Here is a 25,262-nt window from a genome sequence, read left to right on the forward strand (position 1 = left end):
GTATCCGCCACTGATGTAAGAAGTTAAAAATAACTGAAAATATTTACGAAATTATTTTTATATTTGTATGGTAGTTGAAATCACTCAAGTCGGGTAATTAGTAGTATTGCTAAAAAAGAAACATTTATCAAAAAAATAATTTTTCATGTATCTTCATGATGACGAAATGCGATTCATAAATCTCGCAGCATGTGTCTATGTTTTGTGATGGCGAAATGCGACAATATTATGAAATATTCTCGCAGTTAACTGGCCATCATTTAATGCTGGCAAGATGTACGCGTTCTCGCACGCATTGCATGAGAATCACACCATGCGGATGACATGCGTGGCACGCAGAGCCGGATTAACATTTTGTGGGGCCTGGGGCTAAATCTCGAGGGGGCCATATTAAGGGCAGAGAAAATCCAATTTTGCTGTAACGTACGTAATTTTCTGGGGCCTGAGGCACTAGTCCCACCGTGCCCCTTGGTAAATCCGGCGCTGGTCGCACGAATTGTTCTCTGGGCAGTAATGGTCGGTTTACCTTATTAAAGTATAATTAGCAACATTATTATAATTAACTTACCATGCATCCTACAATTGCCGTTTTCATCAGTGTACGCATCTTTCGGACACTCACAAATGATAGTTCGAATATGTTCCGTGGGAAAGACTCTGCAAGTTCGGTCACTGCTGCACATGTTAGCAACCAAGCAAGGATCTTGACACCTAGCATTAATACAAGCGAAATGCGTTGGGCATTGTCGGTCTTCTGTGCAGTCTGGTTCAAATGGTTCTCCCAGACACTCGACGTACGGATTTCCTTTAGTTCCCGGAGAACAAGAACATTTCAGCTCATGGTTCTGCGCTTGACAAATAGCATCCACCGCACAGCTGTCCTCAGAGCAAACCTTGCGACAGACTCTATTTAACCTATCACAAGCCTCGTCGTCGGCACAATCCTCGTTGTAATGGCAAACGCCTTGAATGCAAGCAACACGTGGATCTCCTTGAGTGCCGGGAGGACAAGAACACTGAGCTCGGTGAGCGGCTGCTGTACATTCCGCTCCTCGTCCACAGGTGACAAGTGCGTTAACACAAGGAGAAACACAATTTCGGTTGACACAAGTTTTGTCATAGGGACAGTCACTATCTGCCTCACACTCAGCTGAATTACAAAAATTTATATTTATAACGGTCTTCACACTGTTTGTGTTTATAATATTTGTAAGAGAAGAAGAAAAAAGGAAAACATTACTTACGATTGAAACATTGAACTTGAGGATCTCCAGCCAGATTAAAAGGACATCTGCAGGTTGGGTGGTGATTGTGAACGACACATTCAGAGTTTGATCCGCAGCGCGCATTTAAACACGGGTTTTGACAAACCTGGTTTATACATGCTAGGTCTGAAATACAATCGGAATCTATTGTGCACTCGGGAAGCGTTTCTCTGTGGCAGTTTATAAACGGATCTCCAATTAATCCTTCATGACAGAGACACCGATGACGATGGTTCTCAACATGACATTCAGCAGAATGAGCACATGGACTGACTCCACATGGATTTACACAACGTTGATTAATACATGCCGTATCAGGCGTGCATTCTGAGTCTGATTGGCAAATATGTTCTATTTTTTTGTCCACTGGGAGACAAGCGACTGTGGCATCTCCAATAAAGTTTGGTGCACACTCGCAAATCAACAATCTCATTGGTAGAGTGTCCACAACAGAACATTTGGCATTAGGAATACAGGGTTTAGATTCTTTGCAAGGATCCTTGCAAGCCCCGTCGAAACAAGCGAATTTGCTTGCACAGTCTGCATCAATTTTACACTCAGGAGGAATTGTAGCTGGCTCTGTAACATTAATTTATTTGTTAAGAAGTTCCGGCTATTTGCTGCACTGAAAGAAGCGACCCGGTAAGAAGTGAAGAATAGAGAAAAATTAATATTTTGAGATTTGAACGAAAGAGTGATCATTATTTAATTTTTTAAATATACTAATTTTCCACCGGAAGAAGTGCCCAATGAAAGAATTGGCTTATCTCCGAAATCAATTCTTCTCTATTTCCTTAACGATTGACACTTGTGTTGTATTTCATGCAGGCGAACATATTTTCCACTTTTTTAATTCCTCTCAATCCGACCAGTAGACACACCTCTCATGGTTAAACAGAATTATAAAAGTATTTTTTGACAGTACTACAAATTATTTTATATTTACAAGTGACATTTTTTTAAATCGATTAAAAGGACTAGTTTTTGCATCTTCAAAATGACATTATTCTCTTTAATTCTATTCCTTCTTTTGCATTTCTTCATTTTTTAATTCCTCTCAATACGATTCCATTAAATTGTTATACGTCGATTAAAATGAATAGATTTTGCTCTTTTTCTTACTCCTTAGTGGAACTTTTGGTTAAGGAAAATTCGCATATTAATGGGAATTCAGATTCTGAATTTTTTCATAATTCTTCTCTTCTTACCGGGGACAAACAAAAATAAAGTAGAAGTAGCTTTGAGGCCGTATTTAAATTACGTAACGGATTATAGACCCTCTCTAAGACCCCTCCATCCCTGTGACAAACAGGAACAAAATATTTCTACCCCCATCCCCTCCTTACTGTACGTAATTTTTAGTTTCCAGAATTTATTTGCTATTAATTGCGATTTTTTCAATTGATTAATTTATATTAAACAAAAAAAGTCTTTTCTACTATAAGAGATGGCTTTTAAAAAAATCCTTAAATTTTCAAACTAAAAAGGTAAATTCCCGGCAAAAAAGTATCATAGTTTATTTTCCACGAAACTGATGCATTTTGAAACAACAAAAATGCAATTTCAAACACGGAATTTTTTTTTTTAACCCAAAAATAAGAATCTTCAATTGAAAAAGATCAATCTTAAAACAGGCTTTTCCACTAAACAGTTACAATTTCAATTAAAGAGATAAATTTTAAACTAAAAAATAACCAAATATTTCAAACAAAATAGTGGAACACCCAAGCAAAGAAAATTAATTTTTTACCAAAACGTGAAATTTTCATAAAAAAACTTACATTTCTACTAAAATAAATGATTTTTTAAATTAAAAGGATAAATTTTATAAAAAAATTGTTGAGTTTTCTATTTAAGAAGATTTCAGTTGACTATTCACTATCAAAATATGAATTTTCAAACCAGAAATAAGTTAATTTAAAAAGACGATTTTTTCCAAACACGAAGGATGAATTTTTATATATGAAAGATGAAATTTGTACTAATACAGAGGAAGTTATAATAAAAAAAAATGACAAATTTTCTTTTTAAAGTTGAATTTTCAATAAAATAGTTGTGTTTTTGTCCATGAAAAATGAAATTGTTCTTATAATGGATGAATTATTTATTGAAAAGAAAAAAACAAAATGACGAAAAATAGGGGAATTTTCATCCAGAAAGAAATTTATCTCTCTTTTTAACCGCAAAAAATTTAATTTGAAGAAAAAGTAAATTTTCTACCAAATAGTTTAATTTTCATCAAAGCAGTAGAATTTTCAACCAAACAGTTGCATTTTTATCCAAGAAAGATGTAATTTCTGCTCAAGCAGGTGAATTTTAAAGTCAAAAAAGACAAACTTTCAAAAGAGATTAGAGATTTCAAACGACCAGATTTATTTTATTAAAGAAAGATGAAATTTATTCTAAAACAAATGAATTTTGAAAAAAAAACTTGAAAAAATAGTTCGAACACCAAAAGGAGCATTGTAAACAATAAGTAAATTTTCTATTAAATAGTACGAATTTTAAACAAAAAGTAAATATTCTAGGAAATAGTTAAATTTTGAACAAAATATTCGCATATTAAGGGTACTCCCCGCCACTCTCTGGGTCAAAAAATCGATTTTTTGTTTATTGTCTTATTTGAACCTATAACTCTTTAACAATATTTCCTGAAAATTTCAAGTCGAAATTCGAAATACTCTTGGGAGTTCTAGCCGATGCACGGTAGACGCGTCAGACGCTATGATCCCAACTTTGCATGTAGCCGTACTGCGCTTGTGCTAGGTCGCTTAAGAAGGACATGACGCGACAACCCGTTACTATAGCAATAATAAGTTGCGCCGTATTTCTCTTACGCGCATCTGGCGCAAGCGCAGTACCTCCACATACTAAAGTTGGGGTCACTGGTCAGACGGAGGCGAGAGCGCGCGCGCTGAATGGGCTCGACGCGTGGGTGCACGGTTTCATTGTCGGCTATTCATAATACCCTCGACGTAATTCGGTACCCAACGGCTTACTATGTGACTAACTGCTTGAAGAGTGAGAAGGGATTTTGTATGGACCTGGCTGTAACTTAGACTATTATAAAGAAGATTGATAAGAATCTTCATTAAATTTCATCTTCATTTTTAACTGAAAAAATTGGATTTTTGGAAAATAAAAACCAAAGGTTCGCCATTTTGTAAATTGTTGACCGAAATAAATTATTGTGGTCTATTTCCTAGCCAAATATGTACTCTTTCTAAGCACGTTTCATTTGTTGGTTTCAGAAGTTTCAGTCAGTTACAATCATGCCCGCCGTAAAAAAGAAGACTTTTCATTGACTGAAAGAAACAGCTATAAAATTTTGATATAAAATTATGCCAAAATTTTGTCTTGATTATTAAGTTTTAAATTACATGTATGAAAATGTCTAAACCTATTAAGTCGATTTTTGTTGATTTACTAGCCCATTAAAAATAGCAAAAATTAGAAATCGAGAATAGGTGTGGGGGGGGGGGGTACCCTTAATGGGAATTCAGATTCTGAATTTTTCTAAATTCATATCTTCTTATTGGGAACAAACAAGAAGTAAATTTTCTAGGACGAATTATAGACGATTATATAGATCATAAAAGATAAACTCTTAAATCAAAAACACAAATTTTTAGAACAAATATTTCTCATCCAAAATATATTTTAGTTAACTTATCAGCAGAAAAATATCTATTCTTGACAAAATGTTAATGTTCTACGAAAATAGTTAGTTTTTATACCGAAAAAGACGAATTTTCACAAAACAGTTAAATTAGCAACCAGAAAGGATGCCTATTAAGGAAATTGCTACATTTTCAAACAAATAAGAAAATTTATCACTTAAAAGATAATATTCAGATGAAAGTCTTTGCCAATTTGCAAAAATTAGGTGTAATGTATTTCGAGAATATTTACCCATTGCGCAGAATACGTAAGGATCACCCATGAATCCAGGTGCACATCGGCAACTAGGTCGATGGTTTGCAACGGAACATTGAGCTGATGGTGGACAATTGCATGGATCGACGCATCTGTTGTTACGACATGCCAGGAAAGAGGCACATTCGTTATCTGCACTGCATTCTGGTCGCTGGCATCGGTCATACGGGTTTCCTAAGTATCCTTCTGGACAATAGCAGTTGGCTCTGTGATATCCATCTGACTTACATTGCGCGCTGATTCCACACTGAGTTATCAAGCAAGAGTCGATACATTCGTTATTGACGCAGGATTGGGATGGTGAACATTCATTATCACTGCGGCATCCAACTATAAAAAGATTTTTAGAAATTACATCTCTCTGTTCGTATTACAAGTCTATTAAATGCATATACCTATACTCACTTTTGATACACTGATGTTGAGGATTTCCAATAAAGCCATCCTTGCATGTGCAAACTGCTCTGTGGTTTTGAACAAAGCAGTTGCTGTTGAAGCCACACGAATCGAGTTCGCAAGGATTGGTACATATGAGGTTAATGCAAGCTTTGTTATTTGGACACTCTGAGTTGTCTGTACACTCTGGTCGAGGTGGTTCTAAAAATTTAATAGAACAATGAACACCATTCGAGAAACACGTGTATAATTCTGAGTTAGATAAATAATTTTTTTTTAAAGGCATACCTTCTTGAGGTATTGTACACTGAACGTAAGGACTTCCTATGAAACCTTTGGGACATGAGCAAATCGCTCTATGATTTATGGTCTGGCAGAGAGAATTAATACCACAAGCGTCGACACAAGGATCTCTACATTTCTGAGAGAAGCAAGCTCTGTCACGCGGACAATCTGTGTTGATGACACACTCTGGATAGATGCAAATTGGCAGACCGTGCCTTACTCTACATTCACCATTGCTGTTGCATGGACTTGGGTTGCAGGGATTGAGAGCTAAAATGTGACGGATGATAATCGTAAAGATATTAAATTTTGGAACGGCTAAAAGACGACACGATCCGCTAGACTTATTTTTGAAAGTCCTCATGTCTCATGAAAGAGGATTACCTTTTTCTTCGTAACATTCCTCCAGAGGATTTCCGACTAAGGTCGATGGGCAAGTGCAAAGTGGACTGTGGTTGATGACTCTGCAATTGGCTTTAACGCCACAAACGTTTTGAGCACAAGGATTCGCACACTTGTTGTTTATGCATGCTAAATCTCCTGGACAATCGGAACTCAGAATACATTCTGGGTGACAGCCAGAAGGATCTGTAGGTACGCCCTTCAATCCTGGTAAGCATCGGCAAAGTGCATTTCCACCAATACTATCGCAGATGGTGTTTGGTCCGCAAGGTGATGGATGGCATGGGTCGGATTTTGGTGGAACTAAAAACATTCATATCATGCTCATAACTCATTTTATTTGTCGCGTTTCACTGAATTGAAAAAATCTGCCTGCGGTTAACAATTCTCGAGATATCGAGAATTGTTCATTATTTGGGCACCAAGAAAATCGATGTATAACAGTGTATCTCTAACAAAACAAAATCAAACTGTTTACATAAAATTTTATTCATAATTGCGGCATTATTTCTCAATAGTGCCATTCAAAAATCAAGCTTGCCTGACCTAAATCAAACTTGAAAAAGTGTTGTCCTATGGGATAGAAAATTATGAAGGAATACTTTTGTCATTTGGATAAATATTTACAGACGGAGAGGGGGTAAAAAATGTTGCATTTCTGTGAATGTTGTCTATTTCGGCGATTTTTAATTCTTCTGATGACTACCAACAAAAGTTCTTTGCTACAACTTCGACAGATTTTTACATTCTTATCAGAGAGGGTATTAGATTTGTGTAAAATCCCCCCCCCCCCGTTCTTGGCAAATGGCCACGTTTTGAGACCCTCTGAATCCGAAAAACAGGTTTTTACGAATGTTTCTGTTTGTATGCCTTTCTCTGTGCATGTATTATTTTATGTCTGTCTGTATGTAAACACGATAACTTTTGAAAAAATTAATAGACTTTATTGGACTTTCATATACTCTTTTAGTAGAAAAAAATATAAATAAAAATAAATAAAAATAAAAATGTAATAAAATGATACATTTTTCATGGAAGTTCAGAATAAAAATTAGTGCAAAATAAGTAGCAAATATTAGAGTAATCATGAAAAATAAAATTTATACATTACTTTGCAATATATGAATAATCAGTACCAACCCGAGGTGCAGAAATAAATATAATATAAATTTGATATAGTAGAGTTAAACATAATGTAGAAATGAGATTTAACAAAAGAGAATTCACAATCACTAACTTATAGTTGTCGATTTGTTGACCTTTAATTTTAAAAGGCCAGCGCATAAATGTTGACGAAATACAAAGACCGAGCGCACCCTTTTCATTGATCCTTACTTTCTTTTTGATTAAATAAACATTTGATCTTTAGAATTTAAAGACAAAACCCAATTTGACTTTATTGTAAAAAGGCATATTTTTTATTTTCTTATTTCAACAGAAAGCTTAAATTTTTTTCTTAAGAGCTTTAAATTTATAAAGTGGAATTTGTATTTATTCATTGTGAAAGTGAGCTTTTTCGTTGAATGTATACTTTTGAATTTTTTTTACTAAAGTTTCATTGATTTTCCCACTCACTTTTATTAGTTGTAAAAACTTAAAAAAGTAGAAATTCTTGATTTTCAAACATGAAAGTCCAAAATCAAGTTGACTTTTTTCATAGAAGCATACTTTTTTCATAGAAGCATACTTTCTTGAATTTTTTATGGGCTACAAAGAAAGCTTCAGTTTTTCTATACAGATATTTACAAAAATTTAAAATTTGGTCCAACTTTTTAACCTCAAAATTGACTTTGAAATCCAATACTTATAATAAAAAATTCCTGTGGCTTTGGTTATTTGGAAAATATTGACTTCCTTGTTTATTGTGAACTAATTTCTGATCCCAATAACAAAATCTAAAGTCCACTGCGATTTTCTGCTTTGAATATTTTGGGAATTTGAAAACAAGCTTTGAAATATTTCTAACGACTTCGGTTGCTGGAGTGGTGATTGAGAATTGTCTTTTGTTAAAGCTTTTTCGGCTTCAGCGAACTTTTCTACATTAAGTTCATCTCCATTAAATCAAATATATATTATATTTATTTCTGTACCTCGATCTAGGACTGTTCATTCAGATAGTTCAAATTAATGTAAATATTTTATTTTTCATAATTATATTAACGTTAATTTCTTATCTTGAACTAATTTCTATTATCACCTACCCTAAAAAACTTTTTAATTTAATTAATTAATATTACTACAATTCACAATATGCATTGACATTGAAAAAATGTTATTGTCTTGTTTTCATAATTTAAAAAGTGAGAATCCTATAAAAAACAATTTTGCCAATAAAAGTTTTATTGCACTTAGTGTCGTTTTTCCCAAAAATTAGGTTGTTTGTTTTCGAAGCTATTTTTTAAGATTTAAAGCAAAAGTACGCCTCCTACCAAAAAATAACAATTAACAAATTTGCAGATCTTTTTTAGTTGAATAACTTTTGCTTATATGTCAAATTGTTTTTGGTGCGCCTCCTATAAAAAAATGTTTATTAACAAATTTATAAAAAATTTGTAGATCTCCTTCCAGCGCAAAATCTTCGGCGTATTCATCTTTTTCCGTAGCTTGAATCGTTTGTAAGAAAATATTATTCTTATTTCTAATGTAGTTTTCAAGAGTAAACCAAAAAATTTAAGTCAAAAAAGGTTTATTTTTCATTTTTTATGTTCTTGTTGCTAATAAAACAAAAACTAAGCTTTCTGTCAAAAAATTATTGATAACAAATTTGTAGATTTTTTTATTTATATGTTTTCGTGGCTTGTCTTTTGTCCAAAATTGTTTGTTTTTTATTTTGTTTTGTTTCTTAAGAAAAAAAAAGCTACGCGTTCTATCCCAAGGTGATTAATGAAAAATTGTTATCTCTTTTTTGGCCAAGAACATTTGTCTATTAATATTTTCTTCTTAGCTTGTGCCCTTTTTAAAGAAATTTTATTTTTTGTTTTTAATGTCTATTCGTGTTTTTCCGTAGCTCGTGTCGTTTGTTCAAAAACTGATATTCTTATTTTAATGTTTTTTTTACGAATAATGCAAAAGTTACGCATCCTAGCAACCAGAAAATAACAACAAATTTGTCAATATTTTTTGAATTCACAATTTTTGTTCATTTTTTTTTCGTAGATTGAGTCTTTTGTCCAGAAATTCATTTTTTTTATTTTTAATGTTGTTTTTCACGAATAAAACAGTAACTACGACTCCTATCAAAAAGTGATTATTAACAAATATGTAGATATTTTTTGGGTGCAAAATAGTTGTTTGTTCGTCTTTTCTTTTGTCAAAAATTTTAATTTTTAATTTTCAATGTTGTTTCTTAGGAATAAAAAATAGACAAAAACTAAGCGTCCGGTGAAAAAGTGATTACCAACAAATTTTCGATTTTTTTTTTGGGTGCACAATTTTTTTCTGCTCATTTTTTTTGCAGCTTGTGTCCTTTGTAAAAAAAATGTAATATAATTTTCAAGGTTTTTTATGAATGAAACAAGAACTACGTACCCTATGAAAACGTGATTTATAAAAAATTTGTTGATATTTTCTGAGTGCACAATTTTTGTTTATTTATCTTTTTTCGTAGCTTGTTTTGTTTGTACAAAAATGTACATATTTTTTTTTATTTTTAATTTCGTTTTTCATGAAAAAATAATAACTACGCCTCTTATCACAAAGTGATTAATTAAACATTTGTAAATCTTTTTTGGGTGCGCAATTTTTTTCGATTCATCGGTTTTCGTAGCTTGTGTTTATTTTTAATGTTGTTTTTTAAGAATAAAGTAAAAAGTAGGCATGTTATCAAAAATGATAAATAAAAAGGCAGATCTTTTTTTGAGTGCAGAATTTTTGTCTATACATCTTTTTTCGTAGATTTTGATGATTGTTCAACAATTTTTTATTTCATCTTTAATGATGGTTCTTTAACAAAAAAAGAAAAAATAAGTATCGTATCAAAAAGCGATTAATAAGAAGGTAGATCTTTTTTCCTTTGTGAACAATCTTTATCTACACATCTTTTTCCGTAGCTTGTGGCGTTAGTACAAAACTTCTATTTTTTTTATTTTAAATGTTTTTGTTAGAATAATGTGAAAATTTTTTTTAGGATCTCAATTTTGGTTTATTAATCTTTTTTCGTATCATGCATAATTTGAGCACAAAATATAATTTTTTTAAATTATCTTTTGTGTGACTAAAATTCGAATCATTGGTTTTTCAAGAAAATAAAAAAAAAAGATAATCTTATAGGGCTTTTAAAAATCAATGTTTTTTTCTTGTCTTTGTTATAATGTCAGTTGTTTGACCCAAAATTTTTACTTTAGAATGATTTGGTTAATTTTTTAAATGTTATAACTTTAATAATTTTCTTTTTGACTTTTTATCCAAAATGGCTGGTTAACCAACTCATTCTTCCTTTAAGGAACTAAAAAAAGTGTGCCTATGCTCGATTTGTTCTATTCGTTTTTTCGAGAGCTCTCTTGTTTACAGACGGATGGACAGACATAGTAATGATATCACCAACACTTGATTTTCGGCTTTAAAGATTCTCAAAATGTTGACATTTGACTAAAATGTGTGTAGGGGGGGGGGGGCAAGTTTTTTACAAATCAGATACCTACTTTCAGAAGAATGTCAAAATTCCTGTGCTTTTGGTTTTTCTGAAAGTGTTGACACATTAGTATAATAAAACAACTCCTGTGTTATTGTTGCGAACTTCGATTTTCTTGTTTCAGTTTTAAGGGGATGTTAAAACAAGCCTTAAAATGATTTAAACAATTTTTAATTTCACAAAAATAGTAGAATCTTAAATCCTCCTGTGATTTTCTTTCTTAGTAAATAATGATTTTTTTCTTTAAATATTGAGGAGATGATAAAACAATGCTTAGAATAATGTCCACGACTTTCCTTGCACGGCCATGTGGCGTCGCTAGTAGTAACTTTCCCAGTGGGCACAAAATTTTGTGACGTCTTTACGGCATCGTTGCGACATCTTTAGATCATCTTTACGACATCCTATGTCTATGTCGTTTCGGTGTCTGTGCGATATCGTAAATACATCATCAGATCATACGACTTATTAACGATATTTGTAAAGACAGCTTCACGACATGGACATAGGATGTCGTAAAGTTGTCGTAAACATGTCGTAACGATGTCGTAAAGACGTCGCCAAATTTTGTGTCCACTGGGTTGTTCTAATTGTTTTGACTTTTATATGTCTTTTGTCATGTTGAGCCGTTACAAACTCTTAAAAATGTATCAAGAAAATGTTTTATTTATATAATTATTGTGAAAACGTCACAGTAGATTTTTCTAATAGTGTATTTCTGTTTTTTTTATCGAATCATTCCCATTAATTATGCCGATGCTTATCGCTCCGGTGTGAAAATTATTAAAGTTAACTCAGAAAACACCCGAAGACCTCGAATAAAATAGTGAGAAGGTTTTTAATAATTACGAAAGATCTGAAGAGAAATGGTTTTGTTTTTATTTGAAAAGAACAATTTTAAGTTTTAAAGATTTTAAAATGTGGGTTAAAAAAATATGAAAGATTTAAGACCATCTTTTTAAAATTTTTTAATATTTACCAATTTGTTAGGTAAACTGAGTTTTTTCAGGGTGTGAAAAAAAGTTCTTAAAATTCATGGGAAATTTCTACATAATTGTTTTGTAAGGGATTTGAAGAGAAAATAGAAAAAAGATCACAAAACATTTCGAATTATTTCCTAAAAATTTTTAAAAAGTGTGAAAGATTTTTAAGTGAAATTTTGCATACCATAATTACATAATTTTAGAAAAAAATTGAGTTAGCTTAAGAGATATTCAAAAGTTTTGAAACGATTCAAAAATAATTAAAACTTGTAAAGCTTTTTTAGAAAGATTTCAAAAATAGCAAAAGAAGAATCAGAAAGATTTGAAGGCAATTTTTTTAATTTTGCAGAATAAATAAAAAAATGTAGGAAAAATTTGAAAATAAAAATTTCAAAAATAGTAAAAGAAGAATCGGTAAGATTTTAAGGCAATTTTTTTAATTTTGCATAATAAATAAAACAATGTAGGAGAAATTAAAAAAAATTAAAATTAGAATGTTTAGAAGGTTTGACAAGATTAAAAAAAAATAATTTTTCTTATATTCGTGTGAAAATTTTAAATAATTTTTTACTTTGAAAAATGAATTTTAAGAGAAAATTGAACAAGGGTTTTAAAAACAACAAACGATATCCTCAAACTTATAAAAAATAGTTTAGAAGATTTCAAATAAAAATTTTTCTATTTGGTAAGATTGCAAAATAAAAACGAACAAAAATCGAGTAAATTCAAGAAATGTATAGTAGAATTGAAAAGAATTTCAAAAGTTTTCAAGAGAATAAAAAAATTTTCTTAAAATTGCTGGGAAAATTTAGAAGATTGTAAAGAAATTTTTTAAAATTTGAATGATATTTGAAAATGTCGATAAAAATTCGTATCAGTCAAAAATATTTTCAGGAATTTAAGACGTTTTAGATAGATTACAAATATTTTAAAAAACGGAAACGTTTTCGTAAATTTATCAAATATTTTTTCACTCCTCCTCAACTTCTAAAAGTTATAAATATCTTCTAAAAGGACTCGAATTTTTCATAATATTTTGTAAAATCCTATATTATAAAAAATTTCTTTAAAATCTTCTACATGATGATAATGATGATACTTATTTTGTTGCTCGCAATTCTAAAAATTTAATTTCAACATGGATTTATTGGATTATTTATAGTTTTGAAGTCGTTGAATTTTCGTTTCGGATATATTTTAAATTCCGGATTTTATTTTTTTTCAACTAAAAATATTGTCGCTATTTTAAAATTGGAAAATTTTATAATTTGATAATAATATATATTTTCCGAATTTTATTCATTATTTGTGTATTTGTTATTTATTTTATTTATCCGCATTTGAAAGAAATTAAAGAAATTGGCGATTTAAGAATTCATCTCGTTTGGATAAAAACTCAATTATTTGATTGAAAAATTAATTATTTTGTTGAAAGTGTAACTATTTAGTAAAGAAGTCCTCTTTTCTATCAAAAATTCAAATACTTTGTTAAAAAATTTATTATCTTTATTTGAAGATTCATCTCTTATGTTGAAAATACATTTTTGAAACTGACAATCAATCTATACCATTTTTGGTTAAAAAAGCATGTATTTTCTTCAAAATTCGTCTTTCTTTGTAGAAATTAAATTGTTTTATAGAGAATTTATACTTTTTAATTAAAAATTACAATTTTCGGTTGAATTATCAACTGTAAATATTTTTGTGTTGCAAAGTCGTTTTGTTGTAAATTGCAACTATATTGTTAAAAATTAAAATCATAATTTTTGGGTGGAAAATTTGATTATTGACTTAAAGTTGAAATACATAGTAACAAAATTAATTCTTTCTTATTAAGGATTCATAATTATAGTTGAAAATTTAACTATTTGCCTTTAAATTGGGTTAAAAATTCAGCTTTTTTGTAGATAATACTCTTTTTGACTTTAAAATTAAATAATTTCGTTGAAAGTTCATGTATTTTGTTGGAAATTGACCTTATTTGGTACATCTTCTTGGGTTTAAAAGTCGATTATTTCACTAAGAGTTGAACTACTTTGTAAAAAAATACGTTTTATTTAACAAGGTTTTTTAATTATGGTTGAAAATTTGACTATTTGGTTGAAATTTTAACTCTATGATAGAAAACTAATATTTTTCGCTTGAAAAATTCAACTTTTTGTAGATGATTCATCTTCTTGACTTTAAAATTAAATAATTTCGTTGAAAATTTATGTATTTTGTTCAAAATTTCTCTTTTTTTGTAGATCGTTAATTATCTTGGTCGAAAATTCATCTGCTTGGTTGACAATTTAACAACTTTGTTTAAAATTAATTTTTTCTGTTAAAAATCATTTATCTTTATCTGAAAATGTAACCATTATATGATTGATTAAAAATTAATCGTATATATTGGTTAAGTTGGAAAATCGTTTTTTTTTTATAAAACATTAATCTTCTTGGTCAAAAATTCACCTTTTCCCTGGAAAATGTAACAATTTTGTTGAAAATTCGTTTTTTTTCTTGTTCAATTCAATTTTTTAGCACAGTTTTTATCTGGAAATTGAACTATTCCATTTTTGGTTAAAAATTAATCCTGTACTTTGTATTAGTTAAAACACCAATTATTTGATAGAAAATTAATCAATTTTGTTAAAAAGTAAACTTATGGGTTGAAACTTGATTTATTTCGTTAATTATATTTAAATTTATATAGTTTTTAACAGTTGTTTGTAATGGATTGTTTTAACTGAATGTTTTCAAATCGAATGGGTTAAAATAAAAATTTTTTAGACTGAAATAATATTTGAAGTCATAATTAAAAATACTTTTATAAACTAATATCTATTAATTTTTTAATTTTGAACGGATTAAGAATCATCTTGTAAAATAAATTATTTTTCAATTTTTAATACCTTAAATTAAATTTAAAACATTTTATTTTAAAATTATTTCACTTTAAAAAAATCATAATCGAAAATAAATTAATTAATTTTCTATCAAATAATTGGTGTTTTAACTAATACAAAGTCCAGGATAAAGTTTCAACCAAAAATGGAATAGTTCAATTTCCAAATAATAACTGTGCTAAAAAATTGAATTGAACAAGAAAAAAAACGAATTTTCAACAAAATTGTTAAATTTTCAAGGGAAAAGGTGAATTTTTGACCAAGAAGATTAATGTTCTATAAAAAGAAAAACGATTTTCCAACTTAACCAATATATACGATTAATTTTTAATCAATCCTATAATAGTTACATTTTCAGATAAAGATAAATAACTTTTAACAGAAAAAATTAATTTTAAACAAAGTTGTTTAATTTTCAACTAATCAGATGAATTTTCGACCAAGAAAATTAATAATCTACAAAAAAGAGAAATTTTGAACAAAATACATGAATTTTCAACGAAATTATTTAATTTTAAAGTAAAAAAGACGAATTATCTACAAAAAGTTGAATTTTTTAAGCGAAATATATGAGTTTTCAATCAAAGATTTCAACTTTCAACCAAATAGTTAAATTTTCAACCATAATTAAAAAACCTTGTTAAAAAAAAACGTATTTTTTTTTTACAAATTAGTTCAACTCTTAATGAAATAATCGACTTTTAAACCCAAGAAGATATACAGTTGACATTTCAATAAAACAATTGAATTTTTGATCAAAAATGATACATTTTCAACCAAAAAGATTAAATTTCTACCAAACAAGGTTAATTTCCAAAAAAATACATGAACTTTCAACAAAATAATTAATTTTTCAATCAAATAATTAATTTTTTATCTAAACGAAATGAATTCGAAAATCGCCAATTTCTTTAATTTCTTTCAAATGTGGATCAAGATATAAATAAGACTATTATGCTTTAAAATAATTATCATTAATAATATATGTATATATTTCTATATATGTATAATAGTATTAATATTTATATAATCTATATTTTATACTTGAAATAACATAACCTCAAAATATACGTATATAAAGAGGCGCGCGAAGTATTCAAATCATGACAATCGCCAGCATCGAAATCTGGAAATATTAAAATAAAATCCCAATCTCTTCATTTTATTTCAAAGCAGATAGAGATATAAATAGAATCGACGAAGTGCTCTGACCGGCAATCGTGCATCTTCAAGTTTTCAAATTCAGAAGAGGAGAAATGGGTTGCGCGCGCAACTCCGTCGTTTACATCGTCTCCTACTATATTCACACGGACATAGCCCTGTCATAGTATTGGACCACATTTCGTTACAGATCTGGGATCACTGTTGGAAGCACCTCCTTGGTCTGCACGAGGGAACATACTCGTATATCTTAATTTTCAGGTTATACATAACCATACATACAATATTTTGGATATTTCAGTTGAACATTTTTAATGTAAGGATGTAACATCTCACTTTTTAATATCTACAGATGCTAACTTCAAACATATAGATTGCTGTCCTATAGGTGGACATACAATTTTTTAACCCTAAACATCTAGATGTTATGTTTGAACATCTATTTTTTCGTGTACTTGGGTATGATCCTTATGTTTATTTTGAATTGATTTCCTTCGCCAAGGGTATAATCAAAAAAATTTCTTATGATTCTATTTGTTTGTAAATGTTGACTTCCTTTTTTCAATTTTCAGGGGATGTTAAAACAACCCTTGAAATATTTTAAACGACTTCCCTTGCTAGAGTATCGTTTATGATTGAGTGATTTCCGACCCCAGCAGTTGCATAAGAAAATCTCCTGATTTTTTTATTCGTAAAGGTCGGTAACCTGGTTTTGGAGAAGCACAAAATTTGAATAATAGATGGATTTTCCATTGGAACCCGTTTTTGGGTCCAAAGGAGCTGCAACAAAAATGAACCCAACTTGCTGAAAAAGAACCCAAAACGATAAATGAGCTCTAAATAATACCACACTTGGGGTTTGAAAGGATCTCAACTGTAATTGAGCCTATTCCTAAAGAACCTATTTTTCGCTTTGCCCACTTCGATATTATGATTAATTAATAACACAATATTTACCTTAAATCACACATCTAATCGAACTCTGGTGGACATAAATTAATGAAGATAATTAAATTGCAAAATAATAACGTAATTAAATTAGATATAATGACTTGGCAAATATCATTTGCAGGTTATGTAGCAAACTTGTAAATATAAAGGCTTATTCATGTCAGTGTTCACATCTTGACAACTTTTTGAACTGCGCTCGCGTCGCGCCGGCAAAACAATTAGTTACTGTTGGCGCGCTGGTTTTGAATAGTGTGGATATTCAAATGTGATATTTATAATAAATAATTATTATAAAATGCATTAAAAGAAATTTCTTAATCCTAAAATAAGATTTTGAAGTAACAGATAAAAATTTAACTCGTTTTTAATTAAAAAGACGTTATAAATTCGGAGTTCAGAGAAAGAAATCATTTTTTTTAGCACAATGATTAATCTTGTCTCTGTCGAGTTTCTAATTTTTATTGTTTTCATTCACAACAATTTGACCTAAAATAAAGTCAATAAAGTTACTGAAAATAAATTGAAAATTTTTTTTTCTAAAGTCAAAATAAAACACGGTTTTTGCAATAAAATCACAATATTTTTTCATCTGTCACACAAAAATTCTATTTTAGGATTAATATATTACTTTTGAAGCATTTCCCAATAATTATTTATTGTAAATATAACATTTGAATATTTATATAATTTAAAATGCGTGCGCCTTACTTTATAAAGTAAGGGTACCCTTTTTCGGAGGTCGAATTTGAATAAACTGATGAATTAATTTGAAACATCGAGTTCGTTTCTAGGTTCTCAACCAATCAAATTTGCCATAAATCAACAGTAATGAACAGTATGCGCAATGAAATCCTGAGTAATATGTTTGCTGTTATGGAGAGATGTGCAATTACATATGTTACTTTTTAAAAGTACAAATATATTGTTAGGAGTGACGTTGGGTTGTTGCAAAAACGAATGCAAGAATGAATGTTTCTGAAGCCTCTCTACTTTTACTGAATTTAAAACAACTAAAGGTCATTGTAACATTTAAAAATATTAATAACGGCTAATTGGCTGAGCTGATCTTAATAGTAGCTTGGTGAAGATTATGCTTCTAAAAGATTCACTTAATAATAATTAATTACAAAAGTTTATTAATTGTACATCAAAGATTTTTAAAATAAAATTATGTGAATAATTTTTAAGATTTTTCATAACTTTGAAAAGTAGGTAATTTAAAGACGGTGTAGACTTAAGCCAATTTTGTATTGAAAACTCTAAAATAAGTGAACCTTAACAAGTAAGAAGAAAAATGAATAAATATTAATATCGTTTGTGTTTGCTTTACCGACATATTCTGTGAATTGCTAACTTAGGGTGGCTTTCCATGATTGCAGAATTCCTTTGCGTTTTGCGTAATGCGTCAAATTACTAGACATTTCAGCCAATCACAGTGTTCCTCTGAATAACTAGGAGAATATTATTGGCTGAAATGTCTAGTGAATTGACGCATTACACAAAACGCAATTCTGCAATTATGAGACGCCACTCTTACCAACCCGACTTTGCAGGTGGTTGGCTTGTGAATGGGCCTTGATGCTGTTGATACTGTTTTTTTTTTAAAGTGCGCTCTAAACGAACTCATTTGGGTCTCTACAGGTATCTATTAGAGCTCAAGTACCAAATGACACAAACTTTCATTTGAGCTGCAACATGAGCGAACCCCTAGTTTTTTCGGTGCAATTAATAATCTGCATATTCAAAATTACAATAACAAGAAATTAATATAATCAGGCATTTTTCGAAAACAGTTTCTGATCAATAGAAAGGGTAAGAAGGAACCTATAAGAAACATATCGTTTTTTGAGAAATAATGCCCCAAATGAAAATGGAACAAAAGCTATTCGTTTGGTTTTAATTATTTATGTAATGTAATTTAAAGTGCTTTTTAACAATCCTCACACAATATATAAAAATATAAATTTACCTGTCATTGGCTGACACAGGGTGAAAGCATCTCCCACCGTTGGTTGTGGGCAAGAGCATACAGGGAAGTGGTTGGATACAGAGCAGATTGCCCCAATTCCACATGTTCCGACGCAAGGATCTTGGCACTTGGTCCTGATGCAAGCTTGAGATTTGGGACAGTCGCTGTTGACCAAGCATTCGGGATGACATCCTTCGTATGGGTTTCCTCTATAGTCCTGTTGACACTCGCAGATTGCAGTGTCAAAACGTTCACGGCAGAAAGCGTTAACTCCACAGGGCGAAGGATCACATGGCCTGGTGGTGACCGGTGGTACATCTACAGTCAAAAATATTATTTTAGTAAAAGAGAAAACGCATATCCTTAAGAAAAATATAATACTGCCATTCATTTACTGCAGTGTCATTTTTAACATTGGACATCAATAAATTGACGTCATAATCAATTATACATTTATCTGTAGTAAATTTATGCCAATAATAACATTTTGTAAGGATTTCAATTCAGTTAGCTAGAGATACTATACAATATTTCTAGTGTTAGGAAAATCTACATACAGTGTACTTTAAAATATACAAGTTTAGCTTGTTCTTATTTCATAATAGTTCAAAGGGATTCGTGAAAGCAATTTGATTTTTGTGAAAACAATTTGGTGCTTATATACACAATTTTTAAAAGCGTAATATGTGCGCATAATAATTTCTGCATATATTTTAAGTGCAGCATAACGAATAAGAGTTTATTCAAGCTATTCTGATACTGATCGAGGTGATCCTTAAACTAAGCGAAGCGTTTTGAATATTTAAAAACCCTTCTTTAAATTCATTTGCCATGAAAGCCATCGTGCCATCAACAGTCAAGTTCGTCTTGAACTTGAAGAATCGTGTAAGCATTGTTCAACATTTTTAAGCTAAAAAACCAATATACAACTAACTAAAACTAGAAGCCATTCCATATTTCTAGAAACTATAAAATAAGCATGCAATCTGTACAAAAATTATCGCACCGAAGCGCAATTAATCCCTGAAACAATAAAAGAAGCAAAATTAAACAAATAAACTAAACGCTTTAAAATTGTCAAAAGCATTAGGGATTAGGTTGATACTCTAATTAGCCGGAAAACTTTGAAGTTTCCTTACTCTGAATCAGGGAGCAACCATCAATCGGATTTCCTGTATATCCCTGGGGACAAGAACACTGGGGTCGGTGTAGGGTAGCCCGGCAAATGGCATTGTTTCCGCAGGATCCTATGCAAGGATCAGTACATTTTTGCCTGATACAAGCGAGATGGTTAGGACATTCGCTGTTAACAAGACATTCGGGTCTACAGTTCGGCGGAAACCCTAAAAACATGGGTAAACAGGAGCACAGGGGTGTTTTGCCAGTGGAGGGCGTACATTGGGTATTTGGTCCACATGGTGAGGGGTTGCATTGGTCTTCAGGGGTTGCTATTTATAAAAGAGAAAATAATTTAGTTGTATCACGATTGTCACCATAACTCTTGGTAATCATTCATTTAATTGGCGACAATTTACTTACTCATGGGGAAGCAGTTGACGAAAGGATCACCTGTGTAACGTGGGGGACATGTGCAAATGGGATTATGATTTCGCACGTTGCACAAACTATTTTGCCCGCAGGCATTTGTGCATGGGTTTTCACACTTTTCTTTAATGCAGGCTTTGTTTTGTGGACAATCAGAGCTAGCAATACACTCAGGTCTGCAGCTCGGTGGGGTACCGAAATAGCCACTTATACATGAGCAGGAGGTTTGGTCGCCAAATTCTCGACATATACTGTAGGGTCCACAGGGTGAAGGATTGCAGGGGTTGGTGCGTTCTGTATAATACGAAGGCGTTAATTTTTTTCTTATTCAAAGACAGAAAATAAATTCATATTTCTACGGAAGAGTCAGCTATTGCCACGCGAATATAATGAAGGCAGCGACTGCATCCACAGAAATAATAAAAAATTTCTAGCTCTTCATCTAAAAGAACTTTATTTGTTGCAAATAAGTATTGGTGTGTTTTGAATGCATTTCGTGACTTCAAAAAAGAATATGGTATAGCAAGGATAAAAATGGCACTCAGAAGAAAAGTAAACATTACTATTTTTCTGCTCTCCATTTTTCTCCGTGCATGGGGAAGAGCCTGCTGTTGAATAAAGAGTTCCTTTATCAATTGGAACATTTAGCTTCAAAAGAATTTGCGGTAGGAAATTTTGTAATGTAGAGAAAACCAGTAGGATATTTCTTGAAGAAGTCATCAATTCTCATTTGTTTCAAATAAAATTAAGTAGAATGAGAAAGCTTAAATAAATGAGCGCCGGATGTTGCATTTTGGGACTTACTCTTAATAAGTTGGCAGGCAGTGAACGGATCACCTTCATAATTTGGAATGCAGCTACAAGTCAGGATATGATTAATTACTTGGCAATCTGCATTTTGCCCACAGACTCCAGGACAAGGGTCTGCACATTTGTTGTTAATGCAAGCTTTGTTTTGTGGGCAATCAGAGTTTTGAACACATTCCGGGCGGCAACTAAAGTAGGGATCTCCTCTATATTCAGGTAGACAGGTACAAATGCCATCTCGACATTGGGCATTTGGTCCGCACGGGTTAGGATTGCACTTATCTCGTATTGGCGGTTTTTCTACAATTAGGAAAAACGTCTAGTTGTCAATTTTTCTTAGAAATACGATTTGGATTAAAATCTTAAATATTAATATTTAAGATTTAAATCAAAAATATACGAAATCGTTGCTTACGTGGTATTTGTGGTTCGGGGAAACAATTATTGAAAGGATCTCCAGTGTATTTTTCTGGGCATGTGCACATTGGAGTATGGTTAACTACTTGGCAAATGGCATTGAAGCCGCAGGAACCTGGGCAAGGGTCTTTACATCTTTCGCCGATACAGGCCTTATTGCTAATACATTCCGAATTTATTGTACATTCAGGTCGACAGTTGGGTGGCGATCCTATATAGTTGTCCGAACACGAACATGATGGATAACCTCCTCTATCCATACATATGGAAAATGGTCCACAAGGTGAAGGAACACAAGGATTTGCGGGAACTATCGATGGATCTAAAGCTGAAGAAAAAAAATGTTAATCGGATGAACTTCAAATTTGGGATGGTAATTAACATTTGGCACAATTTAACTTACAAACTACATCGATACACCGAACAAAGGGATCACCAGTTTGTCCAGGGTTGCAACTACAAATAGGACTATGATATACTGTCCTGCATTGTGCATCAATGCCACATATTCCTTCACATGGGTCAACGCATTTTTGATTCACACAAGCGCGGTTCACAGGACATTCCGAGCTTACTGTACATTCTGGTCTACAACCTGGTGGAATGCCCATAAACGTAGGCAAACACGAACAAATTGCCTGGCCGTTGCTATTACGGCACTGACTGTTAGGACCACATGGTGATGGATTGCATGGATCACTTGTTTCTACTATTGCTGATTGAAAAATAAAAAAAATGTTTTTATTTGTCATTCGAGTAATACAGTTGACATTAATTAAGCACTTACGTTTTTCCCAGGTCATAGTGCAGTATTGGTATGGATTACCGCTATAACCAGGAATACATTGACAATCTGGCGAGTGATTAATGACTTGGCACATAGTGTTTTGTCCGCAGCTGCCCGGACAAGAATCTTCACATTTGTTACGAATACAAGTTCTGTCGAATGGACAGTCTGAGTTAATGAGACATTCAGGTCTACAACCTTCATATGGGTTTCCATAATAATCGGGTAAACAGGTGCAAGTACTCGATCCCGCAGATTCGCGACATACTGCATTTGTGCCACATGGATATCTTTGACATGCACTAACCACACCTGATTCAGGAGTAAATGGTTCTAAAAAAATGAGAAAAAATTAAATTTTCGGACATCTACGAGGTCATTGGACCGTAATTGCATCATCTGATAAGTTTAGTAAGCTTACTTTCCGGAATACACTGTATAAATGGGTCGCCACTAAATCCAGTTTTACATGTGCACATAGCTACATGACTAATAGTTTTGCATTCAGCATTTACGTTGCAAATTCCGGGACATGGGTCTGCACATTTCCTGTTTATACAAGCTAAATGATTTGGACATTCACTATTGCTAATACATTCGGGTCTACAACTTGGCGGAGCTCCAAGGAAATCAGGCAAGCAAGAGCAAGAAGGAGATTGATTGTTTTCACGGCAGATTGAATTTGGACCACAAGGATTCGGTTCACAAGCACTGCTTGGTGTAGAAGGAGGTAATGCAAGAGCTGTAACGTTATAAGTACATTTTAGTTTCATAATATTTACTATAATTGAAGAAAATTTAAAGAATATTTTGAGTTGTAAATCTTACGTTGCGTGTAGCATTGCTCAAATGGATTTCCAGTATACCGTAGCGGACAAGAACAAACAGGATTGTGATTAATAACTGCACAAAGAGCAGCAAAACCACAAGAACCAATGCAAGGATCAATACACTTGAGATTAACGCAGGCTCTGTTTCTAGCACAATCTGAATTCACCACGCACTCAGGTCTACATGAAGGAGGTACTCCATTATAACCGGGAATACAACTACAAACAGCCTGGCCGTTAGATTGCCGACAGTGACTGTTTGGCCCACATGGTGATGGATTGCAGGGTTGAGTATTTACTACTTCTGCTGCAGGAAATATAGTGAGTTAAGTACAAGAAAATAATTCAATAGTATATTATGTGAATTTTCATTTTCACATGATTGAGTTTTACATGGTATGTCATTTCACATATGTATATCAATATGTCACTAAAATGTCTATGAAGCGAAAAGAAAGTTGACGTTTGCAACCCGCGTTCGTCAAAAAAATCTACGTGCATCTTCTCGTGGATTATCTGACTTCTTAGCTTTACACTGTTAAAAATGTCTTTCGAAATTTCACGAAACTTGTGTAGAAGTTTTTTGCAGTTACATGTTCCGTAAAATGACGAGACAGTTCGTAATTTCCAGTAGCGCTAACGACATCGTCTTTTAGTTACATGTTTCGTAACTATCCGAAATTTGTTTGTAATTTCCAGGAACGGTAACGTAAAATTGCAAAAGTAATATATTTTTTTCTGCGGTAATTATAATTCTAGTACATATGCAAGGTTTATGCCTTAAAATTTTAATTACCAAAAAAAATGTATTACTATTAGAATTGTACGTTACCGTTACTGAAATCAGCTGCGTTGTATATCTGGTAAAGAAGGGTGTCTATGTGATACCGAGTACTTTCATAATTTCACGAAGTATTTTCGTAATTAGATCCTAAACTTCTTAACATTACGTGAAATTAATAAATTTACAAAAACTTTATCGTAATCCCGAATTTAGAAACAGACATTTGGAAAACTCCGTTACATTTGCGTCTGAACTGTTTCGTGAATTTCTCAACACTTTTAAAAGTTAAGAAACAAAAATTGAATTTGCGAGGTTCGCGTGCGCGGATATTTTTTTGATAATCGTGGGTTTTATACGGCTACTTTCTTCTCACTATACATGCATTTTAAGGTGACATTCTTGTGGATTTATAAAATAAGAGAAACTAGAGTTCAATATTATTACAATTTTTGTTAAACAAACCTATTGGTGAACATAAAACGAATGCATTTCCGGACATACTTCTTGGACAACTACACATTGGTAAATGGTTTACAACAACACACTCTGCATTTAAGCCACATGAGCCTGCACAAGGATCAACGCATTTATTGCGGATGCATGCTCTGTTACGAGGACAGTCTGGATTTACGACACACTCAGGTCTACAAACTGAGTAGGGATCTCCAGAATACTCGTTTAGACATGTGCATAATCCATTGTTGCATTGTGCATTTGCACCACAAGGTGATGGGTTACAAGGATCGCGAGGTGATTCCGCTGAAAGAGTAACAAAAATGTTGTAATGGTTGTAGCAAATCTTATAGGGTAACTGCAGAGAAAAAATCTTACGTGCTAGTTGAAGTATAGGGGAACAATTGGTGAAAGGATCACCAGTAAAACCTTCAGGACAAGTACAACCAGGTGTGTGATTCACAACTGCACAACGAGCCCCAAAACCACAAGATCCTGGACAAGGATCTCTGCATTTTTCTCTTATACAAGCTTTATCGTGTGTGCAGTCTGAATTTATGGAACATTCTGGTCGACAGTTTGGAGGTACACCAATGTAACTGTCTATACAAGCGCACGCTGCTGTATTTCCAACATTTCTACATATTGCGTTTGGTCCACAAGGTGAGGGTAAGCATGGGTCTCTAGGTTCTTGGTCTTTTGCATCCGTAACTATTTTGAATAATTAAAAAATGTATATTATTATTACGGGAAAATTCTCTCAAAATTTGTGG

At 32.0% G+C, this 25,262-nt stretch overlaps 1 protein-coding gene across 1 annotated transcript in view; it reads right to left on the bottom strand.

The window, feature by feature from the left end:
- The window catches only part of LOC117178780, a 226,464-nt gene that overhangs the window by 22,396 nt on the left and 178,806 nt on the right, over window positions 1-25,262 (bottom strand). Inside the window, 17 exon segments of the mRNA XM_033370251.1 lie at window positions 569-1,150; window positions 1,245-1,844; window positions 5,178-5,531; window positions 5,607-5,798; window positions 5,886-6,152; window positions 6,267-6,587; window positions 18,867-19,184; window positions 20,006-20,314; window positions 20,406-20,705; window positions 21,216-21,518; window positions 21,634-21,963; window positions 22,039-22,350; window positions 22,423-22,755; window positions 22,844-23,164; window positions 23,251-23,559; window positions 24,499-24,795; window positions 24,868-25,200. Of these exon segments, the coding sequence (XP_033226142.1) occupies window positions 569-1,150; window positions 1,245-1,844; window positions 5,178-5,531; window positions 5,607-5,798; window positions 5,886-6,152; window positions 6,267-6,587; window positions 18,867-19,184; window positions 20,006-20,314; window positions 20,406-20,705; window positions 21,216-21,518; window positions 21,634-21,963; window positions 22,039-22,350; window positions 22,423-22,755; window positions 22,844-23,164; window positions 23,251-23,559; window positions 24,499-24,795; window positions 24,868-25,200 (5,781 nt within the window).

This window comes from Belonocnema kinseyi, chromosome 8, assembly GCF_010883055.1.
Source record: "Belonocnema kinseyi isolate 2016_QV_RU_SX_M_011 chromosome 8, B_treatae_v1, whole genome shotgun sequence".
NCBI classification, from domain to species: domain Eukaryota; kingdom Metazoa; phylum Arthropoda; class Insecta; order Hymenoptera; family Cynipidae; genus Belonocnema; species Belonocnema kinseyi.